General features: G+C 52.4%; 1 protein-coding gene across 1 annotated transcript in view; it reads left to right on the top strand.

Annotated features, from left to right (window-relative positions):
• Positions 1-20,492, top strand: part of LOC109290688 (coronin-7-like) — a 245,643-nt gene that overhangs the window by 214,635 nt on the left and 10,516 nt on the right. The window contains exons 10-17 of the mRNA XM_019507396.1: positions 8,029-8,083; positions 8,544-8,601; positions 10,229-10,374; positions 14,581-14,676; positions 16,337-16,477; positions 17,538-17,658; positions 17,948-18,123; positions 18,797-18,905. Coding sequence (XP_019362941.1) covers positions 8,029-8,083; positions 8,544-8,601; positions 10,229-10,374; positions 14,581-14,676; positions 16,337-16,477; positions 17,538-17,658; positions 17,948-18,123; positions 18,797-18,905 — 902 coding nt within the window. The remainder of the gene's footprint in view (positions 1-8,028; positions 8,084-8,543; positions 8,602-10,228; positions 10,375-14,580; positions 14,677-16,336; positions 16,478-17,537; positions 17,659-17,947; positions 18,124-18,796; positions 18,906-20,492) is intronic.

Genomic DNA, 20,492 nt, shown 5'->3' with positions numbered 1-20,492 from the left:
TGCTGTCTACAAAGCTCATGAGTGAGGTAGGAGCCTTGCTGCCTGGTACTGAGAGGTCCTGGGGTTAGGTGATGAGGTCTGTAGCGCTGCCTGGATGCCAGGCGGTGAGTTTGTTTTCCGCATTGCTAACCTCTTCTCATACTGCATCTGTCTGCCCACACAGCCTCCCTTCCTCTCAGGGTAGAAGGTTGCTCTGGTTCTGGTGTCAACTAATGATGGACCAAGCCTGATTTCTAGCTCTAGGAATTGGTGTTGGATGCTGAAAGCATTTTCCGCTGTGAGGCTTGTAGGGCTGCTCCAAGCCTGGTGTGAGCCAGGGCTCTCTCCCTGCAGTCAGTGGCATTGTGTACCCTTGCGTGGGGATCCCAGTGTGTCTATTCTTAATGACTCTGCTGTGCTGACCTGGGGTGGTTCAGGGTATGCTGTGCCAGGTTGGGACACTGTACCTTAGATGTGTATGTGGCACAAGGCTAGGTTTGCCCTAGACTCCTGGAGAAGGATCTGGGGTGTGATGGAGAGTCGCCGCTCAGGGCTGCTGCTAGAGAAACTTAAGCAGGTGGCTGGGGAGCGAGGGAGGGCGTGTGAGACAGGAGGATGAGTGGGGAAGTGGAGAGATGCAGCAGACAATTGCCCCATGAGGAGAGAGAGACTCAAGAGAACCAGCAGAGGGTTCCCCCATACCCCCACTCCCCTGACTGGACAGGGCTGAGGGGAAGGCTGTGCAGCCTGTCTGGATGAGGGGATAGGCTGCACTAGAGCCATCTTGGAGGGAAGGGCATGTGCTGCCCTGAGAAGGGATCACACTTGTCCATGTCCTAATGGGATGGGATCAAGCCATGCCCCTCCCCAGGGTAGCTGTAGGACCCCGTGTTCCATCAGATTAGCTAACTCCATCCAGACCCTCTCCACCAGCACTTCACCCTGGTGGCATTGGATGTCTGGCTGATGGACTGTGTCTCTATGTCCCAATAGACCAGAGGTGGGCAAAATGTGGCCTGCGGGAAAGATGTGGCCCACCAGGCCATTCTATCTGGCCCGTGGGGTCCCTAAAAAATTTAGAAAATTAGTATTTATCTGCTCCTGGCTGCCTGTCATGTGGCCCTTGATGGCTTGCCAAAACTCAGTAAGCAATCCTCCACCCAAAATAATTGCCCACCCCTGCAATAGACCACTGTCCACATTAGACAACCTCCCTGCTCCGTTTTCCCCTTTCCCCCTTGCTGGCACTATTTGGCTCCCTATTAACAGCCCAGTAGTGAAGCCAGGATCAGATGAGGTCCAGAGACTCAACTTCCCATCCCTGGTAGCGGTGGCCCAGTGCAATGATAGAAGCAGCCCCTATGTTTGGGAGATGGTGTATCAGTGCTGTCACTGGACAGTGATGGGGATGTTCAAAGCACCATCTGCTGCCTCTCCCATGCCTTTTAATTGCCTCACGTGAGTTTCCATGCCTCTTTGAGAGCTGCCATCCTGGCAGGACTGGCTCTCATCCCTCCTCCTGGGCTCCTGCCTCAGGCCAGCTCCATGAACTGCTGACTTACCCATGGGCATACACTTGCCTGAGGGAGATGGGTACACTTCAGCATTTGTTACCAGGGAAGCTGGTGACCCACTCCTGTCCAGGACTGCGTGGTCCCTGTGGGTAGAAGGAGGAACAGCCCTCTCTCTTCTAGGGCGCTCGGGTGGTGATGTTGCAGGAGATCCCAGCTCAGTGAGGTGTGGAGTCTTTCCCCACTGAGTAGTGAAGAAGGGCTTTTCCTGTGAGCTACTCCTTGCCCAGTTTCCTTCCATGGCCTCTGTAGAGGCTTTCTGTGAGGATCATAGAGTGCCAAGGGCCCACGTGACTGTGGTGACAGACTGAGACTCCACACACTCATGTCACACATGGCACTGGACATACAGCCTCCAAGGCTAGTCATTTCCAGTCATGAGGAAACAGCTGCTCTTTGGCAGTCTTGACAAGCCAGAGGGGGTTGTAAACCCAGATGGTTCTTCAGGCCCTGGGAGGGTCTCACAGGGAGAGGGCACCTGGCAGCAGAGGCTGGGCGAGTGGTGGGGAATCCCAGAGCACTGGGAGCCTGTGGGGGCGTGCAGGAACCCGCAGTAATGTGCTGCAGCCTTGGCCAGGCAGGAGCTGGCAGGGTAGGGGTGAGCTGCTATCAGATCCTGCAGGCCTGTAAATCAGGGCCGGGGGGGCAGATGTTCCCAGGCAGCCGTGAGCTTACATCAGACAGGTTCCAGGAGAAGCCTCTATAAACATGTCAGGCCTGGCGTTGTATATTAAAGGATTATGACATGGGAAGCCATAAATCAGGGAGCAGGCAGCAGTGCCGAAAGCTGTTCTCACAGCCCTTCATGGACATGTGGGGAGGAGGGGGAACTTTCCTCCATTGAACTCTCACCACAAGAATTAATCCTGGCATAAACTCCTCTTTTCTGCAGGAGGCAGGGGCCAGATCCTGCTCTTTGAAACCAATGTAAATCCAGAGTTGATTGATCCAACATGGATTAATTTTTGCTCAGCAGAGACCAGGATCTGTAGCATTACCAGCACTTGCAAAGCCCCACCGCTTCCACCTTTTCCCTCCAATCCTCTTTACTGCAGCATCCTCGTGGGCCTGGGACCAGTGTGGTGTAAATATGAAAGGGGCCATTGGAGAGGAGCCTGCCCTCACCTGCCTGTTGCTAGAGACTGCAGTTGCAATGACCAAGGCAGGGAGAATGATGAGAGCAGTGTGTAAGGAGCCTGGGGCTGGGACAGCAGTGCCTGGCAGGTCAGGACTGAGGAGTATTGGCAGAGCTGTGGGAGGAGTGCAAGACTGGGGTAGCGGAGGGTGGTGTGCTGGAGCTGAGGGGTATTGGCTGTGGTCTGCTCAAGGGCTGGAATGGCAGAGGGCTGCAGGTCAGGAGTGAGAGGTGGAGACTGCTTGTGATGTGAGTTTATGAAGCCATGACATTTTCATGAGTTTGTTCAAGTACTGGGGTACAGGTCATAGCCATGTTGGTCTACAGGCAAAATCAATCTGAACTTTTGGTAGAGGTGATATCTTTTATTAGACCAACTAGATAGTTGCAAAAAAAATTATTTATTTGCAAGCTTTGTGGCATACGTACCCTTCCTCAGGCATAGGAGTGTGCAAAGATTGTAACATTTCTCCCAGGTAGAAATGAAAATTAATATTTTTCAGGAGAGCTGAAAGGTGGTGTAAGATCTCCTGGCTGGAAAAGTCTTGAAAATGCAAATTAGGCTCAGATAAAAGTTGGAGCAGTCTATTAACCTCACAGTTGTCTGATAGTAAGCAGGATGTTGATTTATGCTTCTTTCTTGTTATGATGTTGCACTGCCTTTCAGCTCTCTTGAAAAATACGAATTTTCATTTCCACCTGGGAGAAATTTTACAATCTTTGCACTCTCCTACACCTGAGGATGGATGCATTTGCCCGAAAGATTGCAAATAAATAATTTTTTTGCAACTATCTAGTTGGTCTAACTTCAAGTATTGGTAACTTCCTGAATCCCCACCCCTGACTCGGGTGCTGGTTTGGAATACAAAAGTGTGTCCCACCACTCAGGCTCCCAAGGAGCTGGTCCTTGTGGGATAAGTTAAGTACAGGATTCATTAGCGTCACAGAAAACCCCACTACTTTCCACATTGGACCTACAGAAAAGTCAGCCAGCTGCTGAGCAGGACATCAGATGACTGCACTGGGGAAGCCCCCTTAAACCACTGAACCGAGGAGCATGGAGCACTGCTGTTGTCAGCAGAGCCCTGAGGGGACCAGCAGCTTACTAAAAATGTGCTAAAAATCGTGTTGGGCCCTGTTCCTGGGTTCACCGTCAGCTTCCATGGGCTAACAGTCACATTTTGCTGGTTCAAAGTATGGTTCTTTCTCCCTGGCTGCTGAGTGAACAGGGGTGCATGGAAGGGAGTATCTGACAGGGGAGTGGACTCAGTAACCCAGGAAGCCCCTTCCGGTCCTTCCCCAAGGCGGAGAGAGATGGACTTAAGGTGCTGCCGAGCGCACTCACTGGGAAGGGTGGAGGGCTCTGTTAGTCTCTGTTACTATCTCTTCTCTTCTGGGCTCAAGCTTATTCTGGAAAATTTCCTGATGGGAGTGTCTCCATCCCTCCCCTTCTCCTCTCCCCTCCAAAATGCTGGTGCAATGGAATGGAAACATTGCACAGGGAATGTACCTGCCCAGTAATTTGTCCGAATTTTCAATGGGAAATTGTGGAAACATTTGATTTGAACTTTACTGTTTCTACTAGTTTAGCTACTAAATGTTTGGAGAGAGTCAGAATAAAGCTTATTCAAATATAATCAAACATTTTGTTTCACTGCACTTCCCCCCTGAAAAAAAATTCTGCTTTTTCCCCAATGTGGGTTGAAATGAAGTTCCTTGTGAGACAGAGGTCCTGGTTTTTAACAAGCTTTATCCAACAGTAGGTGAACTGTTCACTGGCAGCATCATGATGTTCTGAACAGAATTGTGTTCCTTCATGTCTTCCATTGTTGGTCTCTCTTTTTTTGTTCCCTTGCGTCTGCTTTTGGTGGGTTTTCCCTGGTGGCTTCATAGTCTCAGGCCCATTTATAGTATGGAGGGGACTTCTGCACTACAAATTGAGGGCACTAAACTTCCCCTGCTTCAGGAAGTGCAAAGGTTGCCAGCTGGTATTGAAGAGCCATCTCTCATCTGGCTAACTGAGAGGCTGGCATCTTGTCAGCCTTGTCAGGAGAGTGGAAAGATCAGAATAGGAAAACAGTGAGAGGAGATGTCACCAGATTCTCACACTGATCAAGTCCTGGACATCATCTTGTTTTGTCAGAAGGACAAACAACACTGAAGGCCATTGAGATGCACTTGAAGTTGGCTCTTATAGGCCCTCTCCCCAGAGTCTGTGCAAGACATGCCTGCCTTCTTGAGCCCATCTGTGCACCTTACCATGTTATAATCTTCTCCAGCAATGAGGCCACCAGGCATGTGCTGGAGAGGCAGGAGAATAGGAGAAGTTACTCAGCTGCTTCTCCACAGGGCCTTGAAATGCACTGTCTTTGTAGTTAAAGGGAGAAAGCAGTTTGCAGGGGGCAGGTGTTGCCTGCAGCATGGGAGACCCATGTATGACACCTTATTGGGAATGCCCACAGCCAGGGGCACCAGCTAATGGTCGCTACCACCAGAACACAGGGAGGTTGAAATGTGGCTCTTTGGCTCTGGGGGCATCATCCCCCAAGGTTGCATTGGTGTCCATAGACACAGGAGGGGAAGTGAAACCAGCTGAAAGCACAACAAAACTGTCTCATGCACCATCTCTGGCTGAGCAAAACCCAGATAGCAAAGTGCATCCAGCCTGAGTACTTGGGAGCTCCACTGAGCTGCTGCCACTTGGACAGGGGGTGAAGGGCTTCTTGAACACCAGGTTTCCAGCAGTTTAATTCAGCTGGTGCAAGCAAACATTGCTGGTCTTGTTCCAGGTCCACATAGCCTTACTCCCAGTCACCTGGAGGTCTACACTGGTGTACATTGAGTTGAAGCCAATACGAGCCTATCCACACCACGGCCTCTTGCTGCAGCTTAACTCAGCTGAACATCACACCTGTAGCTAAACCAGGCCTGCTTCTGCCTGAAGACAGGTTTGTGCCAAGTTGCTCTGTGTCTGACTTGAAGCAGACTCATCCCCACGGACCGTGGGGCTTCCTCAGCTATAGGCGAGGAACCAGCCTGGGGCTTGGTTCAGGGAAGAACAGGCATGGACTTGTGGAGCTCTGCTGTCAGGTTTGCCCCCTCTTGTACACATGGACAGGGAGCAAGACACTTTTGCCTTTTCCTGATCCTGAGACAGGGATGGGGTGGAGCTTGCTCACTGGGAGCACCTTCTTGTCTTTGGTAGTGAACACTCCCACCAGGACACCCCACAGAGTCACAGGGCCTCCTCCAAGGTGACTGTGTGCATCTGCCAGTAGAAGACAAAGCTGCCCCTCCACCTGCTTACAGCACGCAGAAAGGCTTGACTTCCTTACTAGGAGGGGGCCAGGGGTACAGTTGAGACTGTCATAGTCTGGGGGAATCCAGCTATGAGCTGGACAGGAACAAGTGGTGCCCAGTCCCTTTGCCAAGGGAACTAGTGCAGGGAAAGCCTCACGTGCCAGGTCCTGCAGCTGGGCTTTTCTGGGATTGGCTTTTGATGAGTGCTCTGAAGGGGAAGGGTTCACTCCTCATTGGGCTCAGCGGGAGAGGAACAGAGCCAGGGGTACTGGGAGGAAGGGAAAATGAGCCTGAACCCATCTGATGAGACAGGTTCCAGGCTTCACAGGAATGCAGATGCAGGTGGGCATAGGCATAATCCTTAAGACTTGTATACAAGTGTCAATGTGCCTTCAGGATGCAGGAGCCTTGCCTAGCACAGCACAGCATGGGATCTGTTCATTGAACGCCAGTTTCTCAGCAGAATGAGGCTTGTACATCATGTGCCATCTTCTCTTCTGCCTGGCTGGGGGTTTCCTTGTTTGCCAGGACATCCATATGATGTTGGCAGGGGTTGTGAAGGGTTTGAGGCACAGGGACTGTGGGGCAGGAGAGGGGCTTCTTGAGCTGTCACCAGGAGCAGTGGAGTGAAGGAGAGGGGTTGCTTCAGAAAACCTCTGAGGTGCTGAAGGAGCTGGGAACTGACAGCATTGGACACCTTTCAGTATTGGGGCAAGGGTGGGGCTGACTGAGGAATCCCACCTTCCTGAGGGTGGGGAGACAGTGGGATCAGCCCCCGAGGAGCGATAAAAGAACCACTGACTGGGACATGTCGAAAAGTCTGGGCATGGTGCTGGGTGCTGCTGGGGAAGCTGGCCTTTCTGCAGAGCTCCAGGCAGAGTGGGGGATCAGGTGGACATACCTGATGCAGCAGTTCTTAAACCCCTTTCAGCCTTGCTCACTTTCCCATGGGCTTGTCTTTGGCTTGGTCCATGGAGTCCGTCCTGCTGCAATCCCTCAGTCACAGGGCCTTAAGCTGAGCCTGCCTTTTCCCCAAGGAGCTATTTGCATGTAGGCTGCTGGGCTGCTGTCATGTCCTAGCTGCCGTCACGTCCATTGATGCCAGGCCCTGTAACATGCATCCCATTGCTTTGCCTGGTGAATCAAAGTTTCCAAAGTAATATTTACTCAAAGGAGAAAAAAAACTGGGATGCTGACCTCCTGCCACCAGTTGCTGGGTCAGCCAAGGCGCACAAGGCATTGAAGGCAAGCCTGGTCCAGCCAGCCCTGCAGTCCACAGGGCAGTCTGAGAACTGGGGGGAGGAGAGCAGAGGCTGGTGGATCAGGGTTGCCGGACAGCTGGGGTAGCAGGGGTTGGAGAGCAGGGTGGAGGAGCATTGTTTCAGAGTCTTCTATGCCAAAAAGGTAACTCCACCAGGCTCTGTCTAACTGTGTGTAGCTGACTGCTGAGCTATTGGAGCTCTTGAGTCCACTGAGAGATTTCTCTCTCTGCCTGCATTAATTCCACTGGTCCCCTTGGTGCAATCAGCAGCCCACGGCTGCAGCTGGCTTGCTGTGTCCAGTAGTCGAATCTCAATATAAGGAGCTCACTAGTAAGCATCACATTTCCGTCCATTTCCAGTTCAGGAAGAAGATTCCCATCCAACTTTCACCCACTAGACCTAGGGAGTTCTCTCTGCCCCCCAAGGAAGCCACCCCTGGGCAGCTCGGCCAGGAGATGGACCAGTGAGCTTGAGCAGCATTTCCTCTCTGCAGAGCAGTGGGTGGTCACTTGGCAATCTTGGGCCTGCTGAAAAGCAGGGACAGAAATACATCAAAGTTACAAGATGCCATGTCTGCGGTGCACTTGCCCATGGTGTGTCTGAGGGTCTGTCCTGGAGCCGTGCCCCTGCAGTCCCTGGGCATGTGCCTTCTGGGCAGATAAAGCAAAGCCCAGTGTCTCCTGGGACAGGTTGTGAGATCCTCTGGTGCTGAGCATGAGCCCAGTTCATGACTGCTACTGAATAATAGGCTGAGCACTCTACTGGTCTCTTTGATTTCCAGGGCTGCAATCCCACTCTTCGACACCGACACAGGTCTCTTGGTTGTGGCTGGAAAGGTGAGTATGAGGCTGGGGTGAGCCCATGCTTCAGGTCTCTTGAGGCTCCTTGTCCAGCAGTGGGACCCAGGGTTCTCAAATGCTCTAGTCAGCCCACAGCTTTCCTGTGGAGGCAGACTCCCAAGCCCTGTTAGGGGTTCATCAAGGCACAGCTCCCTCATCCCCAATGGTGAGGAAGGACACACTGCCAGACCAAGACCCTTCAGGGGAGGCATCACTGCTCTGCTACTTTGTTGTGTGTCCCCAGACCCAGGGGTCCCGCTCTGCTGCTGGGGTGGAGATGGTGTCACCTCAGGGTCTTATTCCCAGGCACAGCTGGCCATAGGGGTGTTTCTTCGCACCCCCAGCTGGAGCCGGCTTCTGCAAACCCAAGACAATGGACTGGGAAAACTCCTCTGTGTACTTAGAGGCTGACATGGGATTCCCAACCTGCCGTACTGCCTGTGCTTTTCTGTTCCAGGGTGAAAACCTCCTCTACTGCTTTGAAGCGTCTCCCTTGCAGCCAGCCCTGACACAGGGTAAGGAGCCACCACCCTTACCCCCATACCCCTAAGGAGCCTTGGTCTGTTGTGTTCCCACCTATTGTCAGGATATACTGGCTTCCCTGGCTCTGCAAAGTGTCCCAGGTTTGTGGACAGGCAGCCCCTTCAGGCAGGAAAGGGATACATGGGCATAAAAAGAAGCCTTTGCTGGCCTGTGGAGAGGCTTTGTGCCTTGGGAAAGTCTCCAGTCACAAACTAGCACGTGCCCAGGTGGTGTGTCCCCAACCTGGCTGACCTACTGTGTAGTAGCAAATTCCTTTACTGGAGTATTTGAGGCCATTGCCTTGGAACCCAGGGCCTGTTGCCAAGGGATGGGGGGTCTGTTTCCTTTCATTTGGGGGCAGAATCCCTGGATGCTATCTCTAAACATCCATGTGAGCAGCACTGTCGGCAGAGCCTGTCCAGGGTGCCAGTAGGAATGGGCTAGTACAGGTGGATCAGCCTGGCCTCAGCTGTTCAGGGTGGCATGAGAGTGAAGACAGCCTTGTACACAGCCCTGTGCAAAAACAACCACCAGTCAGAGACCTGGAGGATTCAGGCTGTGAGCAAGCAGTGAGGCAGCCAACTGGTCCAAGGGCATTCATGAACTGAGAAGTTTGGGATAGTAGCCACCCCTACCCCTCTGAGGCATGATTCTCAGCTGGAGTAAGAGGGGCTGAAGAGGGCTGGGCTGGGGTGGTAACACTAGGGCCATCCCAAATACATTACTGGACTGTCTGCCTGATGCTCGGGAGCTTTGCTGGACATGGCTACCAGCACAGCAGCTACCTGGAGCATCCTAGCCTGGGATCCTGAGCAGCCAGTATTGTTTGATGGCCCCCCGCAAACACGTTAGGGGTGTCCCAGGAAGCACTTTGAGCCTGGTTGCCCTGGGTGGTCTTGGAGGCCAGGCTGTCCAGGAGCCTCTGGTTCCTCCTCATTCCCACCCCCTGAGCTTCACCAAGGGAAGGTAGGAACGCTGGAAACCCCTTCCTGGTCTCACTGCCATACGAATGATGTACGACTGGGCAGGGCAGGTAGGTGTCTGCAGGCCAGCCTTTCTAAAGGAGATGGCACTAGTGCCGGGCCAGCATCCTTGCCAGGTCCTGCCCAAGGGTTATCCCATCTGACAGGAGCATTAGACTCCTGCTGTGAGAAGGGCCTTGTGTGCAAGCCACTAGACTTTGGCCCCTGTCCTGAGATTTCTGACTGGTGGGATTACAGTTAGCAGCTGCTCTGGGGGATGATGCAAAGCGTGAAACAAGCCTGATGGACTGTGTCTGACTTTGCCAGTGTGACCAGCTGCAGTGCTTATGGACCAAACTAAACAGAGGGGCAGTGGCAGAGAGCTCAGGCTAGGGTCAGAGCAGTTTCTTAATGGCTAGATCCTATTCAAGCCTGGCTCTGGTTTTCTGGGTTGTGGGTTGGGGTCTGTGTCACTGCCTTGGCATCCCCCTTCCCTGGACAGCCAGTGTATTAGTGCATCTCTGTAAATACCACAAAGAGTCCCCAGGCTACCTGTTCCCTCCCCTTGCTGCTCCCCCCCACCCAATACTCCCTCCCACTCCCCTGTGGGCAGCCTCACTCTCACAAGGCCTTTGACTGTGTGTCCATTTCCCTTTAGTTAACCAGTGTGTGACAGAGGGCAAGACCCGGGGCGCTGCCCTGGTGCCGAAGCTGGCACTGGACGTCATGGCCTGTGAGGTGGCCAGAGTCTTGCAGTTGACAGACAGCTTCATTGTGCCCATCAGCTACACTGTGCCTCGTAAGGTAAGGGGGAAGACAGACAGCTTATTGCGATGCAGGGTATTACTGCCCCTCTAACAAGCTGAGGGGCTCAACTGCCTCCTGCTAAAGTGCAGCTTTCTCTGTCTTGAGCTCTCCGGCTGAGGCTGGAACTGGACACTGTAACTAGGTCTGCCTGAGTCCACAGACAGCATGAACCATAGATGGAGGTTGGACTAGTGACCGTAACTGTGTCCCAGCCTGGTTCTGAGCAGAACTAGGCACCTGAGCTCCCACTAACCAGTGAGCGCCCAGGGTCTCAGCACAACTCGGCCTGACCCCAGGGAGCAGGAGTGTCCAACCCCTTTGGTCTTTGGACTGGTGAGTCTCCTCCCTTTCCCCTTCTGCCAGCACTGCAACCAGGAGCAGAACTAAACCCTCATGTAGACCTGGCAAACACTGAGATCTTGAGCTACTGTTGGGAAGGGGCATTAACTCAGGAGCTCCTTCCATGGCCAGCTCTGCCTTCTGCTGTGGTTGGAGCAGTTTCCGCCTAGGACAGGAAGCTTCCAGCAGCACCGTGTCTACAGCTAAAGCTGGTCAGTGTTTTTGAATGAAAAAACTCTTTCTGTCAGAAAAGACTAGCCAAACTTTTCTTTAAGCAAAAAGTCTGCAGAGAAAATACATTTTTTTAATTGTTTCAGACACACGCTGAAGCTGGCCTTGGTGACATTCTTGATCACTTTCAATTTAAAAAGTTTTAATAAGCTAAACATCCCAAGGGCCAAACTCTGAATGATGTAGGTGACTTGGATGATTCAAAATAATGTGCAGTTCAAACAAATAATCTCAGCCACATCCACCTGTCACCAGCAGGGAGAGCAGAACAACACACACCCTGTGGTGCTGCTGGCCTCAGAGCAGAGCAGTTTTTAGTTATAACCAGGGATCTGGGATTTCCGTTTTCCATGGAAAAACAGAGTAAACTGGGGATTTTACCTTTTACTGGAAGCAAACATGGATTTCTTGTTTTACCAGAGAAACCTGTGGGTTTTGCAGTTTTGCAATGAGCTCCCAGCAGGTTGGCAGAGTTCCAGTCTGCAAGGGGCTGTGGGGAGCGGGAGGAGGGCGGTCAGGCAGGGGGTGCCATGTGCATGGACATGCACGTGGCCCCAGGCAGCCCGGAGAGAAGCTCCCACAGGTAGGTGCTGGGGAGAGGGGGATTGAGGCCCATATAGGGAGGGAGCTGGGCAGGGCTGGGGCTGCTGCCCGGCCAGGCAGTGCATGGGGCTTGAGGCCACAGTGTGCAGCTGCAGGGTCAGGATGGGGCTGTGTGTGGCTTGCCTGGGGGATGGGGAGGGCTGGCTCCCTGCTGCCACACTCACTCCTGAGGGGCAGGGTGGACTCATGCTCCCCAAATCTGTGCACAGGGCAGGCACAGGCTGCAAGCTCAGGCTCCCACCCTGCTTCCCTTCCCCAAGGTCTCCGCAGCCCAGCAGCCATGACCTGGCATGGCAGGGAACAGTGGAGCCACACAGGGGTCTCACTGTCGCTGCCAGCTCCACGCTGCCCTCACGATGTGCCCCCTGCACATGCCACTGCTTTGAAGGGCAGAACCCTGCACTGCTGCTTTCACTGCAGTCCTGCATGCAGGAGGTGCAGGACTGTAGCCAGGACAGTACAGAGCTGGCAGCAGCGAGCAGCTTCTCCATGTGGTTCCACTGTTCCCTGCCATGCTGGGTCGCACCCGCTGTACTGCAGGGGCCCCCGGAGAGAGAAGCAGGGTGGAAGCCTGAGCCTGCATCCTGCTCCTGCCCCACTTACGGATATGGGGGGTGTGGATCCCTCCTGCCCCCTGGGAGTGTGTGTGGTGGTGAGGAGAATCCCTCTTGCCCAAGGCCACAGCAGGCAACAGGGGGGAGCAGGCGCAGGGGGCTGTGGACCTGGGTCCATAGCTCTGGCAGCTGGGGGCCCTCTGTGGCAGGGTTGTGGGAAGCAGGGGCTGTGGGTAGAGGGCAAGGGGCACCAGCAAGGCTGTGGGAGGGGAGTGAGAGGCATGATTAGGGCCAGGGGACTGTGGGTGGAGAGTAAAGGGCACCAGCAGGGCTGTGGAGGGCCTTTAATTTTAATAATGGATTTTGGGGGTGTTATTAGAGAGTTAGCAATTTTTTTATCAGAGAATTTGTGATTTTTTTTCAGGGAAAACCAGGATCCCTGGTTATAAGCTTATAAGCTATCATCTTCATTTACCTTCTTATAAGCCTTCTGGTGCCTTCCCTTTTCTCTCTGGATTCTGATCAGTTCTCATCTTACAAATGCCCTGGCAGCTTTCTCTAGCCTGTGGTGGCCTCAGAGCCTGCCTCCTGCCATCAAAATGGTTTAGAACAAGGGATGGGAACAGAATTATTTGTAACACAAGTGATTTGCTGCAGGGAATGATCAAGCTTGGGATAGGATGCAGTTAGGATAATGGAGGTTCAGGGTTTTCTCTGCTTTTGCTCCTTTCTCTTGAGAGCCTTTAGGAATTAATTACAGCAAAACCTGGTTCCTTCCCAGGGTTGAGGACTTGTGAACTAGCCAGGGGTTATATACATCCACAGCAAACAATTTCATGAGACCTGTGTCATTATAGACACCAAGATGAACATGGGCCGCCAATGTGAGGACACAGGAAGGCTAACCGTACCTTGTCATGCATCCACAGATGCATCATGAGCAGGTCCAAGGAGGTGATCCTCCCCCTCTATATGACACTGGTCGGGCCACAGTTGGAGTACTGCATCCAGTTCTGGGCACCACACTTCAAGAGGGATGTGGACAACATCAAGAGGGTCCAGAGGAGGGCCACTCACATGATCAGGGGGCAGCAGGGCAGGCCCTACGAGGAGAGGCTACGGGACCTGAACCTGTTCAGCCTCCACAAGAGAAGGATGAGAGGGGATCTGGTGGCCGTCTATAAACTGGCCAAGGGAGACCAGCAGCAATGGGAGAGTCCCTGTTCCCCCGAGTAATACTGGGAGTAACAAGAAATAACGGCCATAAGTTGACTGAGAGTAGATTCAAGCTGGATATCAGGAGGGAAGTGGTGCAGGCTCCTACTCTGGGGGTCTTTAAAAGGAGGCTAGATAGACACCTTGCCGGGGTCGTTTTACCCCAGTACTCTTTCCTGCCATGGCAGGGCGTCGGACTTGATGATCTGCTCAGGTCCCTTTCGACCCTACCTACTACAAAACTATGTGTGTGTTTTAGCTGGTTGTGGCAGCTTTTAACTCAGACGGCTCTGCTCAGTCAGACTGAGCTGGAGCAGAAGCAGCATCTGCCCACTCCCAGGCTGGGCGGCAAGCTCCAAACTGGCCTTGCTGCACCCAGGGCTTACTCTGCGGAGGGAGCATCCTTCTCCTGCCTGCAATAGCTCTATGCCTGCAATAGCTCGATGCCTAGTCTGGTTAGCAAAGCACACAGGATGCAAGGCTGCAATTAGGGCAGCAGGGTGAACCGGGGTGGGGAGGGGGAAGAGGCCCCATGTGCAGGTGTCTTGTAGGGTGGATTTAGGGCAAAGGCATCTGCAGTCCTTTGACAGTTCTGGGAGGTAGCCCAAAGCCTTGAGATGTCTGACACCTAGAGGTCTAGCTAAGCAGTTTGGCTGCAGCCCAGTAGAGCCAGGTGCTTCCCTACGGCAGGTCAGGTGCTGGGCATGGGAGGGCAGATTTGGAGTGTGACTGGAGCCTTGTTTTGTTGTGGGGGGAGGGTGTGAACTCTAAGACAGACCCAGAGGTAGGAGTGTAGCTGGGTTCAGCATCCTAGCACCTATCTCTGCAGGGAGTATCCTGTGCTATATAAAACCTGGATTCCCCTCCCGGCCTCCTGCCCTATGAGGAAACAGGTGCCTGCAGTACTGGGTAACCTCTGTGAGATCCATGCAATTCTGGTATTTTCCGTGGTGAAAAGACTGACCGGCTCCTACAGGCATGAAATTATGGTCTGAACATGGTAAGAGGGTGCCTGGATAGTGAGAGGAAGTAGCAGAGTGAAGCCAGGCTAGGGGGTGACTGGAGGGAGTAGGGTATGGGGAACCCTGGCTGCAGATCAACTGGAGGGAGGAGCCTGTCTTCCTGCTGGGTGGCCAGGACACACATGCCACTCTCAGACAGTAGCCTCTCAGTACCAGTCCAATGGGCCAGCAGGCCTGTCCCAGGAGAATGGTCTCTCCCTGGCCCATGCCTGCTCATGATGTCCCTGTGTCTCTTGCAGTCCGTTCAGGAGTTCCATGAAGATCTCTTCCCTGACTCTGCTGGGACCCTGCCATCAGCATCTTCCCAGGAATGGTGGGCAGGAGACAACAAACAGGTAACCCCTGGCTGATAGCTGCCTTGGCCTCCTGGAACAAGAGCACTGGACCATCTACTGTAGAGGTGTCATGTCCCTTGTAGGGAGAGGTAATTAGCCTCTATCTCGTCCCCAACCCCAGTGATCTACTCAAAAGTCCTCTTCAGCCAAGTACCTATTTACCCTCCAGTCTTGGATGCAGGAGGATTCTGAGAAAGATGCAGGGCCTCTGGAGGGAATTCTCCAAGGAGCTTTTCTACCTTGATCAGAGAATTCGGCTAGATTCTCACTCCCTTCCCTGGTCCTGGGGTCTGCAGTTGGAGTCTCTTCTGGATGATTTACCCTGGGGATTCTTGAGGGGATGAAAGAATAAACATGAGCAATTCTTGTCAACTTTAAAAAAATCTGATGCTTTTATTTATTTAAATCAGATTTTAATTATGTTCTTACTTAAAAATAAGCCTATTTCAACTTAAATACGCACTACTTCTAAGCTCCATTAAAGTCTTGATTTGCACTAGTCAAGAAATATCATTATGCTTTATAGTTAAAAATGGACCATTTAAGCAGGGAGTGTTTGCAGAAGTTCTGGAGGAAGTCAGAGTGCTGAGTGGGTAGAAGTCCATGCTTGGCTAAGCTCTGGGAAGCAAGGTTTGCAGAAGTGCAGTACCAGCTGTGAATAGAAGTAGCCTCCCCTGCAGGTGCAGTGAGAATGTGTCTTTCATTTCAGCATATCCAGTTCAGTCCTGCTCAGTGAGTAGTTCACTCAAAGTTGAGAGACTGACTGGAAGCTGACAGAGCAAGAAAGCTTGTTTTCCTTTTCCTATCTGTGAATAAAAAACAGGTGAGGGGGTGGTCAGCTCAGCATACCCACTGCAGATAACATGTCCTTTGTTTAATAAACCATTTAGTTTTAAATACTAAATGTGTGTTAAACTTACTTTTTTCTTATGTATCTGCTACATTTCAGGTAGCTATATTCAACTTAAGAAAACATTTTAATATGTTGTTTTAGTGCATGTTAATTTAATTCCCATACCCATCCAAATGTAGCTTAAAATAATCATCTAATAAAATGAAATGCATCATTCACCTTTTTATCATCATAAAAGAGAACTGAAATAACTGTATGTGCAGCTGCATAATTGCTCACACAGATGTGTCCACCTATGATGTATCCTTCTGGTCTGGTTAGCAAAACATGACAGATGAAGCATAAAGGCTGTAATCACCCTGTTTTAATGGTACCAGCTAGTGAAAAGCAACCTTTATGCAGGAAAATAACAAAAAGGGACAAAGGTAAATTGAGGTTAAAATGGATTGTTTAAATGCACACTTGCTGCTTCCTCATTTAAATCAGCCTGCCCCCCTGAAGCCCTCCCTGCTGGGGATACCTGGTCCCTTCATCAGGGAGCTCCCTAAAGCAGGTGCTGGTAAGAAGGGACCCTGGTAGTGAACATGCTGGAGACAGCTGCTTCCTCTTGTGGTATTTGGAAGCCCAGTGCCTGGTCCACAGCCCCCAGCAGCACTAAACCATGGGTAGCAGTGGTGGGCCATTTCAGGAAACTCCTCCAGCCCAGGCAAGCCTAGCAGAACCCTTCTAGGCCAAGGCTGCCTTTCCCAGGGAAAGTTGCCACAGTGCCCTGCCCTCTCCAGCAATGACCATTTCTTGTGCCTTCAGGTGGGGAAGGTGAGCCTGAACCCAGCCCGGAGACCCAAGGAGACCTTCACCTTCAGCTTGTTCCCCCATGCCCAGCAGGAGGAGTGTCTGCCACATGACTCCAAGCAACTAGATGCTGGTTCTGTGGACCTGGACCGAAGTGTGAGTGTTGAGTTTCAGCCTGGGGCTGGGCCAAGCTACTTGAGCCCCCTGATGTGGCACCTGGTATGGGAGCCTGGTATTTGTAGCCTCCTGCCGTTGTGAGGACAGAATGCCTGGTCTTGCTGAACATACTTGAGTTGCAGGGGATGTCTATACTGCTGCCAAGCAAGGCCACCCACCTTCTGCTGCTCTCACTCACCAACAAGACTGAATCCTGCTTGGAAGCCCCCAGTGTGCCTGAGAACATCATAGGGGTGTTTTCAAAAGCAGCTTCACCCCTGAATTTCCAAGTGCAATGCCAGTGAGTGGGAGCAGGTGAGTGGGGCATGCCTAGGAGCACCACTCCCCTGGGAGGCCAGGGCACAATGTAGACCTCAGTGTGGTGTGCCCTGGAGCTCAGGAGCACATGGCATGGATGGCCTGGGGGCTCTCTCTAGCTGTTGGCCTGTGCAGAGGTGCAGCAAAGGGCAGGGTTGGCCAAGGTGTGGCAGGAATCAGGGCTGAGCACAGCTGACTTGTGACAAACAAGAGAAGTGCAATCTGCCTGGGGCAGCAATGTTTCCCTCACAGTTGTCTTACTGCACCTTGGGGAGTGAAAGGCCTGGGATGCAGGGTCAGGGCAGTCCTGGTTCCCATGTCCCTACCAGTTTCTGACCACTGTAGATTCATGCTTTGCACTTTCACTCCTGACTAGCAGCCCCCAACTTCTCCAGCCCAGCCCCAGCAGAGCTCTGCCCATGTCCTGTCAGCCCTGACCTGCAGCACCCCCCCATTGTTCCATTAAAGCACATTCGGATTTGCTAGCTGTGGGATATGGGAAGTCCCTCCCCTTCAGATTCCTTAGCCGAATCCTCTGCTTGGCTGTGACCGCCAGGGCCCTCCCTGCAGTTGGGTATGAGGACTTGGACTCTCCACTCTGTGGGATAGCAACTGAAGTGTATGTCCCCCTTCTCCCCCGCCCTCCCCAGCTCCCTGCCTTGTTTCTATGGGGTTAGCAGGAACAGGGAAGGCAGGGAGCTGTTAGCTCTCCCTGACTCATCATGTGGTACTCTCCCCCCAGGATGGAAGTGGCCTCTCTTCTCCCTCCAGCTCCCTGACTTCTCCCAGCATGGCCCCATCTGTCTCCACCACCAGTGGCTTTGCCAGCAGCTCCAGTCAGAGGTCCCTGCAGAGCATTCTGGGTGAGCCATATGTGCATATGTTCAGTGGGGCATGGGTGTGTTTCTCTATAGAGAGCTCTCACGGGGGACCATCCTCTTGGTGCCTCACCTAGTGCTGGGTGAGACTTCTCTGCTCATGAGTGCTCTTGAGACTCTCTCAGGCTGTAATACTGTCAGTCTTAAGTGGAAAAGAAAAGCACAAGGTGGGGTGGCCAGGTCAGTAGTGCAGCCCAAAGCCTGGGCTCTTTCTGAGAGTCCTGCCCTGGTAGAAGATTTTCTGTATCCTGAATTTCCTGTGTCCTTTTCTCAGGCCCCAGCTCAAAGTTCCGCCACGCCCAGGGAACAGTCTTGCATCGTGACACCCACATCACCAACCTCAAGGGGCTCAACCTCACCACTCCGGGAGAGTGCAATGGTTTCTGTGCCAACCGGCAGCACCTGGCTGTCCCACTGCTGTCAGCTGGTGGGCAGATTGCCATCCTTGAGGTAACAGTGCAGCTTCCTCACAGTTGGGTTTGTTGCAGCTGAAAGGCACTATGCCCACAACCGTGGAGCCTGGCTGGACCCAGCATGGGAAGTAGGGAACATAACTGCCCTGTTAGTGGGCCACAACCCTAACCTAGTGCTGAATGGAGCTGGGTCTCTCTGCCTGATCAGTCCTAGCCTTCCACACACAGGCCATGGCTGGTGATCACAGGGGAAGAGGCTCTGTCCCAAATCCCTGCTGTGACAGAACCAGAACTTCTGTCCCACATAAACCCTAAGATTCTTAAATGTATTTTTGCTCCAAACCAGAAGAAAAAGTTGGAATTTTGGAATTTTCTATGGAGCAAAATTTCAAGAATGTTTCAGTTCAGGCCATTTGGTTGTTCCATTCTGACTGTTATATAAAAACAGTGTGTGCATGTGTATGCACACGTGTGTGTGTGCGTGCATGTACAAACCAGACACACACATGCCCCAACTCTGCTGCTTAAACTAAAGGGGGTCTCTCTGGGCAGCTCTTTTATCCTGTCTGAGGCCAAACTCTAGCACGCAGTATCACATATACAAATGCCAGCTCAGTTCATCTAGTTTGACCCAGAGAGTGTAGTGCTGGAAGGGGATGTGATGGGCACCCTGGGTTGTCCTACTGCCTCTGACTGGGTGTCTATTTCAGCTCTCCAAGCCAGGCCGTCTGCCTGACACCTCCATACCCACCATCCAGAATGGGACGCCTGTCGCAGACTTCTGCTGGGACCCCTTTGACCTCCAGCGCCTTGCAGTCGGTATAGAGCTCTGCCTTCAGCTACTGTTTGGCTACCAGGCACCACGTGGAGCCGGGCCAGCCAGGAGACTAGAACCCTCCCACTGGCCTGAGGTGGCCCTTCCACATATCAGGCACAAGCCCTGTGCTGTGCTGGCCCCTCCAGGATCCCTCCCCAGGGCCCACTCATGGGAACCACAGTCCCTCCTAGTAATAACAAGGACAGTAAGAAGTCTTTTAGGTATGTAGGCTATAGAAGGAAAACAAGTGGAAGTGTGGGACCCCTGCTTAACACCTTGAGGCAGCTGGTAACCGATATTCAGGACAAAACTGAACTCCTGAATGCCCACTTTGCTTTAGTATTTCACCAGACAGTGGGGAAAGTCAAGCGAGATACGGCTCACAGGGGACATGCCGGGACTGACAGCCTCCCCACTGTGGATGCTGGGTGGGTGCAATACCAATTAGAAAAGCTAGACATTTACAAATGAGCAGAACTGGATGGACTCCATCCGAGAGTGCTGAAGGAGCTGGCTGAGGTTATCGAGGAACCCCTGGCAAAACTCCTTCAGAATTTGTGGTGCACAGGGAAAATCCCTGAGGATTGGAAGAGGGCCAACACTGTGCCCATCTTCAAGAAGGGGAAGAGGGAGGACCCAGGCAACTATAGGCCATGCAGCCTAACCTCCATCCCAGGCAAAATCCTGGAAAAGCTCATTAAAGAATCTATGTGTGATACGCTTGCAGAAGGTAAGATTCTGAATGACAGCCAACGTGGCTTTGTCATGGGTAGGTCTTGTTATACCAATCTCATCTGCTTCTACGACCAGGTCGCTTGTCACCTGGACATGGGAGATGTGGTAGATGTTATGTACTTAGACTTCCAAAAGACTTTTGATCTAGTATCCCACGATATCATTGTGGGAGAACTGGAAGATTGTGGGCTCAGCTGCTTGATGGTTCAGTGGATGGGAAACTGGCTACAGGGTATGACCTAGAGAGTTCTCATGAACAGATCTGTGTCATCCTGGCACGTAGTGGCCAGTGATGTCCCTCAGGGGTCTGTGCTTGGACTGGTGCTTTTCAACATCTTTATCAATGATTTGGATGGGGGAGTGAAAAGCTCGCAAGCCAAGTTTGCAGATGACACCAAGTTATGGGGCAGTGTGGTCACATCAGAAGATAGATTGCAGTTATAGGCGGACCTGGACAGGCTCCAGAGTTGGGCAGACCGGAACCAGATGAAATTTAACACTTCCAAGTGTAAGGTACTCCATCTGGGGACAAACAACCCTCAGCATACATACAGCCTCAGTGGTGACAGACTGACTTGCACCACAGCCGAAAGGGACCTAGGGGTAATGATTGACCATTGCATGAATATGAGCCATCAGTGCGAGGTGGTGGTCAGCAGGGCAAACAACACACTGGCATGGATCAACCAATGCATCTCGTGTAAAATTAAGGAAGTGATACTTCAACTATGCTCAGCACTGGTGAGACCGGAGTTGGAGTACTGCGTCCAGTTCTGGGTGCTACACTTCAATAAGGATGTGGAAAAACTTGAGGGGGTCCAGAAAAGAGCCACCTGTATGATCAGGGACTTGCA

Source organism: Gavialis gangeticus, unplaced genomic scaffold, assembly GCF_001723915.1.
Source record: "Gavialis gangeticus isolate Ggan-Ray unplaced genomic scaffold, GavGan_comp1, whole genome shotgun sequence".
Taxonomy (NCBI): Eukaryota; Metazoa; Chordata; order Crocodylia; family Gavialidae; genus Gavialis; species Gavialis gangeticus.
Note: the sequence above shows the minus strand (reverse complement) of the source record. Positions and strands in the feature narration are given on the sequence as shown.